This window comes from Bufo bufo, chromosome 1 (assembly GCF_905171765.1).
Source record: "Bufo bufo chromosome 1, aBufBuf1.1, whole genome shotgun sequence".
Classification (NCBI taxonomy): Eukaryota; Metazoa; Chordata; class Amphibia; order Anura; family Bufonidae; genus Bufo; species Bufo bufo.
Window position 1 is genome coordinate 13,428,939 of NC_053389.1, and position 12,501 is coordinate 13,441,439.

Genomic DNA, 12,501 nt, shown 5'->3' on the forward strand with positions numbered 1-12,501 from the left:
TCATATTTTATTAAACTGTTTGGATACTTTGTATCTTTTTTGTGCTGTTACATTTTTAGATATACATTTCCTTCTTTAGTTTTTAGAGCTAAATATACAAGCAGCCAGTGGCCTAGGGATCGCCATAGAAACCATAGCAGTGGCTATGGGGCCCTACGCCACTGGGGGCCCATCCGGGCCGCCTTTTGTTGATTTTTTTAATTTTTTTATTTACACACACACAGGCAGTCAGCCCGAGCCGCGGACCGCCCGCCCTAGTCTAGTGTAGTGGGCGGGCGGTCAGCGGCTCGAGCCTGGCTGGGGAGAAGGAGTCAGGACTGGAGCAGGGTGCACACGCAGCAGATGAGGTAGGCGGTGGAGGGGTCGGGACGGGGGCGTACCTGAGGGACGGAGCCAGCCACCAGCGCCGTAGGCCCGCAGCGCAGGAATCCTAAGTTCCGGATCTTTAGTTGAAGCCGCGGCAGGCGTGTGTGGGGGGGGGGGCCTGCTGCCGGCGACTTGCGGCGCCATTGTGAGCTGCAGGGCAGGCTAGGGGAGGGCTGAGGGTGGGCACAATTAGTGGGCGGTCCGTCCGTGGCCCAGGCCGGCTCAGCCTGGCTGGGGAGGAGTCAGGAGCAGTCAGAGCAGCACAGACAGAGGTAGGCAGTGGAGGGGGCCGGACCGGGGGCGTACCTGAGTGGAGGGAGGAGGGACTGAAGCCAGCCAGCCAGCCACCAGGTTGGAGAAGCAGCAGAAGGAGGTGGACTCAGGCGGTGGAGGGGGCCGGTCCTCTTCTCTCTGCTCGGTGCTCCTGCCTCCTCCTCAACTGGTCTCCACTCCAGTCTCCAGTCCTGCCAGTCTGTGCCTGATGCCTGCTGTATCTAGTGTGCTCTAAATAAAAGTAAGTGAAAGAAAGTGAAAACTTATGATTTATGAGATACTTGATCTGAATTTTGAAGTTAAAAATAGCTGCCTGCAGAAGGGGGCCCCCAAGAGAAGCAAGGGGCGCCCTCCTTATCATTGCAGGTCTGCAGGCAGCTCTTTTTAATTTCAAAATTCAGATCATCAGACTCTCACTAATTACAAATTTACAGCACACACACCCCTGTAGTGTCCACCATCAGACAGGGGATGGAAGAAACCCCAGAACTAGAGTGTGCCCCCCTACTTGGGGGGCACACTGACACTCTAGTTCTGGGGTTTGTTTTCTTCCCTCCCCTGTCTGATGGTGGACACTACAGGGGTGTGTGTGCTGTAACTTGTAAGTGAGAGTCTGATGATCTGAAGTTAAAAAGAGATGCCAGCAGTGATAAGGAGGGTGCCCCTTCCTTCTTTTGGGGGGCACACTCTAGTTCTGGTGTTTCTTCTCCCCCCCCCCCTTATATGACAGACTAAGGGTACTTTTACACTTGTGGCAGGATGGATCCGGCAGGCTGTTCAGCCTGTCGGATCCTTCCTGCTGCTATGGGAGAACTAGGATGGGTGTTTGGGTAGGATCTCTGGAAGGGGTGGTGGGATGCCCGATAGATATGTGGGGGGGGGGCATAATTTCTTTTCGCTATGGGGCCCATGCATTTCTAGCTACGCCCCTGCAAGCAGCTTAGCTGTTAGTGTAATTATTTTGGATGATGTCACATTTTGAGTTGTGCTGCTGTTATTAAGACATAACTAAACCATACAGTCTATAAAACAAGTGCGATAAGAACAATCTGTTAGTCACAAGGAAGTTCTCATGGAAGATTAAGAAGCTGAATTTCAAATACGACACATACTGTATAATAGAGAATCTCTTTAGAGCAACATAGAAGCTGAAGCCTCCAATACAATCAGCGACTGGTAAGTAATGTATATAGACAACTAATACTCTAATATAATGATGGCGCTATATACTGTATGCTGTAAAATGCACTCTGACCCTTCTGTACATACTGAACTAGAAAAAGGGCACTTTAAATTCTACCAAGTCAGTCGGAAGGTTAGATTCGGGTATGAATAAATTCGACCTGATTCTAACGTGCTCCAATTGCCCTTAAAATTGGTATGTGACACTCTGAGGTCTCCTAGAACATTTTTTTTTTCTCTTTTGTCTTTGTCTTTTATTTTTTTAGATTTTTTTTTGAAGAAGGTTTTTGAGTAAAAAAGGCACAAAGGCACAAACTCTTTGCAAAATTAATTCTGCTGCTGATGCTTATTGTACACTTATTAACTGTATAAGTTTTGTAACAGGTTTTGGAAAACAGCCAGTAGATTAATTTTTTTACTTATTTTTTGTATTAATTGGGCTGCAAGCTGCCATAAAAAGACCAACTGCACAACACCTTGTCTGTGGGATAAGTATGGTATTGTAGCTTAGTCCTGGAATGGGATTGAGCTGTATTACGAGACACAACTCCATGGACAGATGTATTGTAGACGTAAAATTTTAAAGATTGTAAAATTTTAAGGTCCAAAAATATTTGGGCTCTATATGCTAATGTGCATTTTCGTTGCCTTTTCTCTTTAGACTTAGGATGTGCCTATTAATGTTGCTTATTATGATATTATAATATACTAGTAGTAATGTAAGGAGATGCTCCTGGGTTTGGATGCTCCAACCTATCCTTACGACTGTAGCGTCTGGCCAGTTTGCATCCACACAACATAAATGTATCCCCACATTAGTCCCATGTACAATAAGGAGAATAAAACATAACTAAATTTTACATCAGGAAAATCATTGGGTGGCTAGTTGGATTCTTCAAAAGCATAGTAACAGCATTGAGAGTAGTACTACTGCTATAACTAATACTACTATGATTTTCAGTTAATTTCAGTAAAGGGACTCTTCAGTTTGTTCCACTGGTAAAACCTAACAGGAACTCTCTGCTGGGAGGCCATCTTTGAGATGGCCTCCTATTTTTGGGAGATAAAACCAAATCTCAAAACTACAACTATGCTGGTAATGTAAATGTGAAAGCGCCATGGAAAGGGAAACAAACTCCTGTCTATGGTCCTGCCATTTAGAATTGTAAGATAAAAAAACCCTTGTAAAGTTGTGGTTATACAGTACAAAGTGCAAATTTAAGTTTTTGAATTTATTTTCCAGAAATAAAGAAGTAAATATCCCTGAATACAAAAATAATGGAGAATTTTACACTTTTTGATTCCTTGGTAAATACCACCTTTTATACATATGATTATGATAAAAACTATCAAGTCACGGAAAACTATGGAAAAGGTGTCAATAATAAATCCATGACGTATGAAGCCATATGTATTGCGGTGATCTGCTTAGCATTTTGTGTTCTGGGAATCATTGGAAATGGTCTTGTCATCTGGTTTGGCATCTTCAGGATGAAGAAGACAGTCAACGTGGTGTTTTTCCTTAGCTTAGCCATAGCAGATTTCTTCTTTGCATTATTCCTTCCTTTGAACATTACACAAATTATATTAGGATATTGGCCATTTAAAAAATTTATGTGCAAGGTAATCCATGGTCTACTGTCTCTGAACATGCTCGTCAGCATCCTCCAGCTCACGGTCATCAGTGTAGATCGATGCATCTGTGTTGTGTTCCCGGTATGGTGTCACAACCATCGGAGGCCAAGATTAGCTTTAATTATAGTGCTGATTATCTGGATAATTTCATGTGCTATGGCTTTATCTTATTCAAAAATTTTAAACATATCTTATATAGATCCAATATGTACTTTCATAATTGAGGAATCTATCCTCATGAGGACAGCAGTCTTGAACTTCGTTTTCTTCTTTCTTCAACCCTTTATCATCATTGTCTCCTGTTACATCATGATTGTTTTGCAGCTCATAAAGAAACAAACATTCATATCTTCTAAGCCTTTTAAAACTATTGTGGCCGTCATCATTGCCTTCTTTGTCTGCTGGTTTCCATATCATTTGTTTTCCCTTCTTTTTCTTTTTGAAAGAAGTAACCTTAATATCTATGTGTTGTATTATGGAGCCGTAATTGCCTTTGCCCTAGTAATCATGAATTCTTGTATTAACCCCATCCTCTACGTCTTCATCGGTCGGGATTTCAAGGAGAATTTCTGTGGATCATTCCAAGCTACGTTGGAGAAAGCATTTATAGAAAAGGATGAGTTGGACTCTGAGAAACAAGAAAGGCATGTGGCTCTTCCAACGTTACATCGAGTTTCCGAATAGGAAGTTGTCATTTGATTAACCACACTCAAAATTAAATGTATTATTTTTTGACCAAGATGAAAATTTTTTAAGCTAAGCTATTTAAATTTTTTTTTTATTACAAATTTTGCAAAATAATAGGAACTAAACATCATGCTGATTATCTCATTATTTTAATACATCATTAAGGGCCCCTTTACATGGGTAGATGATTGAGCCTTTTATCAGAAACAAATGTTCATACAAAGGTGTGTTCCCGATAACTGGTGTGTGTAACTGTGCCGGTGATTTGTTGGCTGATCAGGCTGTTAATGCAAACATAGGTAGCTCATTTTTAGGTATAAATAGATAAAATGTTGCCTACATAATGCAAAAGTATGGGAGAGGAATTACTGTAGTAATGGTTGTCCCTATCCCAAGCGCCTTCCATCAGTCTGTATAGCGACCTTTTTAAATGAGCTGCTTTTATTATAATTCCACACTCGCTATGGGCCACAATCAGGCTGTGTAAATGGGCTCGCAAAAAGACATCCAATGTGATTCGTCAGTATGTTGCAAATAATTATATTTGCTTGTGCTTTAATAAAATATATTACATTATTCTTTCTGCTTGTTGCTCTAACATATGTTTAGAGGGGTTCTCCAGTTATACAAACGTTCATCTGCCAAGAGTTCCCCAAATACTCAATGTTATCATTTCCCTTCCCCTCTTCTCAACATCACTGCATCCTGGCAGCATGCTTACATCCAGAACTTCCTGATTTCAGCTGATTTTTGTTGAAATTGCTAACCCAACCCAGAATGCTTTCCTCTGTAATATTTCATGAGACTTGCTCCACCTATCGAACATGCAGAGGGAACGGTGAGGCAGGTGAGCAATCTGTGAGAAATTCTGCAGAGCAATCCATAATGGGTTTGGTTAGAAAACCCAGCAGGAATTTGATGAAAACAGGAAGTAAACATTCTGTCAGAATGCAGTAATACTGACAAGAGGGGGAAGGAAGTAAGCACATGAAAATAAATAAAATGCCATTTTGGGACCACAGAACCCATTTTTGGTACAATGGAGTCATTTGACCTTTTCAAAATTGGCGGAGGTTTGGATTACACTTATGCAAGATACAGTAGTCAGTTTTGATTGCATATGTTCTATAATTGAACAAGAGAAAACCACCCCCATTAATATTGTGATAAAGAAGAACAAAAATAAAGGAGAAATAGACTAAAACCCACAAATAACATAAATATATTTGCTTTTACAATCTCAAAAGCTGATGCCCCTTCTCTGATAGATAGATAGATAGATAGATAGATAGATAGATAGATAATAGATAATAGACAGATAGATAATAGATAATAGATAATAGAAAGATAGATAGATAGATCGATAATAGATAGATAGATAGATAGATAGATAATAGATAGATAGATAGATAATAGATAGATAATAGATAGATAATAGATAGATAATAGATAGATAGATAGATAGATAGATAGATAATAGATAGATAGATAGATAATAGATAGATAGATAAATAGATAGATAGATAATAGATAGATAGATAGATAGATAATAGATAATAGACAGATAGATAATAGATAATAGATAATAGAAAGATAGATAGATAGATCGATAATAGATAGATAGATAGATAGATAGATAATAGATAGATAGATAATAGATAGATAATAGATAGATAATAGATAGATAGATAGATAGATAGATAGATAGATAGATAGATAGATAGATAATAGATAGATAGATAATAGATAGATAATAGATAGATAATAGATAGATAGATAGATAATAGATAGATAGATAGATAATAGATAATAGATAGATAATAGATAGATAGATAATAGATAGATAGATAAATAGATAGATAGATAGATTGATAAAAAATGAAATAAAAAGGGCAGCACAGCAATAAGTAAATATTCAGGAGTGCCAGTAGCTACAGGGGCGATCCACCAACCTTCTAATCGACAAAAAATAAATTTCACGGCACTTCCAAAAATAGTGTATGTTTATTCACCAAATAACAGCAACGTTTCAATCCTCTCAATGGGACCTTTCTCCAGAAGTGATAACAATATACTGGTGCTCAATACAACTATATATACGTGCCCACATGATAATTGATTATTAAAGATAATTAATACAAAAATGTGAATATAAAATAGATGATTATACAAATAAAGTGAAAAACATAAATAATAATGAATATTAACATGATGGAAGGTTATACGGTATGTAAAAATGCAAATAATAAAAAAAAAAGTGTCATGTTAAGATTATGATCCGTCATCAAATCTTCCATGATTAAGTGATTAAAAACACACATGAATAATCAGTTGAGAAAAGTTAAAAACAGCAATAGACGATGAGGAGGGAGGGTTTTACACTAACCAGCATGGGGTCATCTGTGTGGCCTTAGCGTCTTTAAATCCAGACTGCGCATGTTGGGAGAAGAAGCACCCGGTCATGTGAGCTCAAGGCATCACAAGACCACATATCATGTGACCATACTGAATATAGACAACGGCGCATGAGCACCTGTATGTCACGTGATATACCAGCGCCGCGTAACTCAGCAAAGCTAGAAAGTACTTCTGCACTCCATATCACGTGACCCAAACTGAATCACGTGATCGCCCCAAGACGGAACGCAGCTTGGAGCGCACGCTGATGCCTAGCAAAAATGTACAGATATAAAAGGGACCACCGTATGTCAGTTATGTCCATGCTTTCTATGCGTGACATGATTAAATATAATAAAATAAAAACAATGTAACAGAGTACGTTATTAGACCATCAATAAGAATTAAACTGATGTAATTGAAAAATTTATTTATAAATGGAGGAAAAGCAGCAGATATAATCAAACATATTAAGTGTATCGGTGTCGCGTCAACAACAAAATCCCCAAAAAAATCTGACACCAATGTTGATCCCCCGACAAGGGGAGACACAAAACATGTCTGCAATAAATAAAAAATAAAAGAGAAAAAAATAAACAATAAAAGACAGGGACATCTATCAACCAATGAATCTCATGCACAAATGTAGCACAGGAGCCGCTAATCAAAATTACCAAGTGGGAACCACACTGGGTGCACAGCAAGAGGGCTCCACGTAGCTGAGTCCCTATCAGAATTTCCATATGGGGACCACACTAAATTAATAGCAAGAGGGCCCCATGCGAATAAATGATTACCCAAAGGAAAGAAAATATATGATGTATCAAATAAAGGATCATACATCCAAATGAGCATCAGTTCTCTCCAATTCAGAAAACTTGTAATTAAACATGGATGGAAAAACAACATATGTGCTCCCTCATATATAAATTGTAAAACATGTCAATCACAGGAAATCATGCGGCGACAAATAAATATAGGGGTCTTCATAAGAAAAAATAATTAATCCCATGCTAACTGTGTTCATCCTAAATTCCTCGTCCATCAACTGTAGATAAAAAATAAAATAAAATAAATATTATGAATGTATATACTGTAAGAACACCAAAAGATCAGACAAATGAAAACCGATAGCAAAGAAAGAGGATCAATTGAAAATCCAGGGTCTAAATTCCACATTCAATCAATAAGGTTTTAATGTATTTAATTCAGAAATCCAAAATAATTCCCGATTCCTATTACATCCCCTTAGAGAAATTAGAACTTGATCTAATAACATGCATTTAACGTCACTTTCTTTGTGACCGTGTTCTATAAAATGTTTTGATACAGGGAGGTCCATCCGTTTTTTTTGAATGGTGTATCTATGTTGGTTGCATCTGGTTTTAAACTCCAAAGACGTTTCGCCTACATATAGCAAATTACATGGACACCATAGAATTTATATAACAAAGGTGGAATCACAAGTTAGAACATATCTTATTTTGTACTCCTTGGCAGTAAAAGGATGAAGAAAAAAGTTCCACCTTTGTGTATATAACGACAATCGAAACAGTTACGACAGGGAAAGCAACCCATTTTTTGAGTACATAGAAAACCTTACACTGTCTTTTTTTGAGGGCCAACATCGGTATGCACAAGTTTATCCCTTGAGTTATTAGGTCTTCTATATGATAACAAAAGGGGGAGATTTAAATTCCTCAATATTATTATGTCCACTTCTGAGAACAGGCCAGTGTTTGTTGACTATTTCTCTTATATGATGACTATCTTCAGTGTATGGTTAACTTGATTTAATGTGTATTGTCATGGTTATATCCTATGGGCGGTCAGGAAGTGGTTAAACCGTCAATCCCTTTTAGTGAGTTAGTCTAAATCTGAGACGGTACGTAAATATATGTACCCTGTTTCTTCTGTGACCATAATCTACAGGGGCCACTAAGAAGGGGTATTTTATAGTTGTAAATTATGTAGGACACTTAGGGCATCTACTGGGGCACTATATATGGGTATTTTATAGTGGTATATTATTGGGGGCACTAGGAGGAAGAGGAGCACTATGGGGGCATTTACTGGGGGCACTATATGGGGGCATTTTATACTGGCATATAATGGGGGCACTATGGGGACATTAGCTCAACTGGGGGCATTAAAAGAGGGCACACAGTATAAGGGGGCATTTTTTGTACTGTCACATTATAAGGAGAATTATTACTACTGGGGGCATTATGATGGGATTTATTACTACTTGAGGTCTATGGGGAACATGGTTACTAGTATGGGCACTATGGGAGCACAGTGGGGACATGTTGGGGGCACTGTAGGAGCACTATTACTACTATGTGTGCTCTAGCAGAGAATTATTACTATTGGTGGGAATTTGGGGAGCACTATTACTGTGGGGGCAACCTGGCATAGTATCTGCTTATTATAACTGAAATAATCCTCAACAAAAATAAGAAAATCATGTGTGAGCGCAAACAAATCCAATAGACGAGAAAACACATATACAGGAATAACAAAAATATTTTATTAAATAGTCACATAAAGGACAACTAAATAGACAATAATAAATATAGTAAGTATATAGCAGTAATGTAGTGGCGCTACGAATCAGCACCCCACCAAGGCTACACCGGATCACTGTACCCCCTTAGTGCACACCTCCTAATGACCTGAATTAGCTGTACAGAGATAAAATATCTCACCCACAGGCAAAATGAAAACGTGCACAAAAGTGGTCATACAGGTGATACCATGCCAATCAAATTGAAATGGTTAATGAACATAGTGTGTGAGCATGATGTCCAAATCATAGGACACACTGTTGTGCGTTTCGCTCAGCTTTTTCAATTTTCGCCTCAGGCAGCAGAAAGGCTAGGTGTACCCCTGGGCATGTTGAGAAATCTGATCGAAATGATGCCAAAAAAATAGAAGCAACCTAAATTAACCCAAACTTAAACATTTAAATCTGTAACATTCTGATAAATGGTCGAGTAGTTCACGATTTTCAATGCACAGGGTTTAAACTTTTGCAAATCTGCATCTGAAATTCCACAATAGAACATTCTCTATAGGTGGTCATATCTTAAATGTCAATTTTTTCTCTTTATGTTTGCTGACAGTCAACCTGTTCCTCGTGTGATGTCAGAGCCGAACTACATGGTATAAGTCATTCAGACGCGGCGTCCTGCTGCCTCACTGAAGCTCTGAGTGGAAGTCTGCACTGTATATACTGTCACTTTATATAATATCATTGTATAATACTGTTGAGGGGGCCCTGACCATAAAATCTCAGAGACCCTGTAAGTAGATAAGAGGAAACACGGGTGACTGAAATGTGTGGAAAATGTCACTATTTACTAAAAAGATATACTACAAAGTAGGGATGAGCGAACCTGTCGAGATTTGGTGCAGTTTTGATTCACCAAATTTTTTTAGAAGTTCGTTTCGGACCTGAGTCTATTCCAGTCGAACCAAAATGGTTTCAATTGTGCTGGAAATTCGTATATAACCCCCTCTAGTCTCCCAGGACCTAAGAACTTCTAGTAAAACATGTTTTTTTCTTTTAAATACATTTTTATGAATTTTTGATTTTTCTCACCCCCCTCCCCAAGCTTTTGGATGCAATAATAGCAATAGTAAATCAAGTCTGAGTGACACTGACATACATAGCTATGGACAAACACACAGTTGATGGTGTTAATAAGAAAAAATTCCACCGTCTTCACCCATTCCCGCCATTTTTATTAGACTGTAATATATCATCAAATCCACTACCATCATGTTCTGGTCAATGTCACTGTCCACCTTGCCCAATTGGAGCTGGCAGGGAGACAGCCAGTGGGATGTTTGCTGCTAGATGCACTTTAGCAAGTAGAAAGTGGTTACTTTCGTCCAGGCCAATCTGCTCTAACATAACAGGACTTCATTTTACACATATTATAGGAAGGAGGGACAGTGGGAGGTGTCAACAGTACCTGGACTTCTTGCTATGGGTCCAAAATCCACTAAATGGTACAGCTTGGTCACTACTACTGACTAGATAGCTGGTCCTGCTACTACCCACATTCTCAGGCATAGATCCTTCATTTTGCACTCATCTATTTTCCAGAATTTTGCTATGAGGCCTATAAATGAAAAGTCATGTTTTTGGTACACAGTTTATTAACCCCTTCCCGACATGTGACGTACTATTACGTCATGGAAGTCAGTGACTTCCCGCATTTTGATGTAATAGTACGTCAACGTCACTGCAGGGGTTCGGCAGTCCCTGGTAGCCAGGCCCTTTCTGTAGGAAAAACACACATATTACGTATCGCCGCGTCCGTAAAGAGAGACTCAAAAAAGAAATTACATGATCCACCCCGTCTGATAAACACCATAAAAAAAGTAAATAAAAACAGTGTAAAAAAAAAATTTTTTTGTCACCTTACATCACAAAAAGTGCAACACCAAGCGATCAAACTATGTATGTATGTACGTACTGTATGTCGAAACAAAATGGTACCAATAAACTGTCACCTCAAAAATAAGACTCTACATAAGAAAATTGCTCAAAAAATAAAAAAATATATAGCTCTCAGAACATGGAGACACTAAAACATCATTATTTTCTTTCAAATATGCTATTACTGTGTTAAAGTGAAATAAATGTAAAAAAAAGTATACATATTAGGTATCGCTGCATCCGTAATAACCAGTTCTATAAAAAATCACATGATCTAACCTCTCAGGTGAACACCGTAATTTTTTTTTATAAAAGCGATTTCTTAGTCACCTTACATCACAAAAAATGCAACACCAAGCGATTAGAGTTGAGCAGACACCTGGATGTTCGGGTACGGCAAGTTCGGCCGAACTTGAAAAAAAAAGTTCGGGTTCGGGACCCGAACTTGACCAGAACTTGACCCCGAACCCAAATCTGACATATGTCACTTTATGTGGTAATAACATTGGAAGACTTTTACTTATCCAAGCCATTCTGAGATTGTTTTCTCGTGACACATTGTACTTTATGATAGTCATAAATTTGAGTTAATATATTTCACCTTTATTTACCAAAAATGTAGAAAAATTCGTAATTTTAAAAATTTCTATTTCTCTGCTTTTAAAACAGAAAGTGATACCTCATAAAATATTTATTACTTAACATTCCCCATATGCCTAATTTATACCATTACTGGTTACTAACCATTACACGAACCGAATTTTTTTAGGAATTTAATGGTAGCGAATTTTCGCATACAATATAAGAAAGAGTCAAAATTATATGAGTAACTGAACACTTTTTACATGTCAAGTGAATTCTCGGCACGGTTGCTTGTCATGGAACATAACCTAGCCTTTGCCTTTGCGAAAAAAAAATGTCTTTACAACATGCGATCCGCACACAAGCTTTAAGCATTAGCAATAAGCATAGTAATACTTGACTGATGAAATGACTCGAAATTTTTTGAAAATAATGCTATATACGAAAATCAAGAATATAGCACTATATTCGAAAAATACGGAATGGCGTATTTTTCGAATATAGTGCTATATTCTTGATTTTCGTATATAGTAATATTTTCGAAAAATTTCGAGTCATTTCATCAGTCAAGTATTACTATGCTTATTGCTAATGCTTAAAGCTTGTGTGCGGATCGCATGTTGTAAAGACATTTTTTTTTCGCAAAGGCAAAGGCTAGGTTATGTTCCATGACAAGCAACCGTGCCGAGAATTCACTTGACATGTAAAAAGTGTTCAGTTACTCATATAATTTTGACTCTTTCTTATATTGTATGCGAAAATTCGCTACCATTAAATTCCTAAAAAAATTCTGTTCGTGTAATGGTTAGCTGGCTCATCCAAACTACTGTTAGCTGCTTTTGCTTACAGCTTGTGTGGGATTTATAATATGCGAGTTGTTCTAAATGCATTGGGCCTAATAAATTATATTTCTATTGTTTTATTAGCTT

General features: G+C 38.0%; 1 protein-coding gene across 1 annotated transcript; it reads left to right on the plus strand.

Annotated features, from left to right (window-relative positions):
- The first annotated feature begins 1,768 nt into the window (after positions 1–1,768).
- LOC120985574 (chemokine-like receptor 1) lies at positions 1,769–4,140 on the plus strand. Its single transcript, XM_040413973.1, has 2 exons — positions 1,769–1,815; positions 3,065–4,140. The coding sequence occupies exon 2, from the start codon at positions 3,100–3,102 to the stop codon at positions 4,138–4,140; it is 1,041 nt and encodes a 346-aa protein (XP_040269907.1). The 5' UTR covers positions 1,769–1,815; positions 3,065–3,099.
- Positions 4,141–12,501: the final 8,361 nt, after the last annotated feature.

What these genes read in the sequence shown, in the direction of transcription:
- LOC120985574 (XM_040413973.1), top strand. Translation starts at nt 3,100, where the DNA reads ATGGAGAATTTTACACTTTTTGATTCCTTGGTAAATACCACCTTTTAT.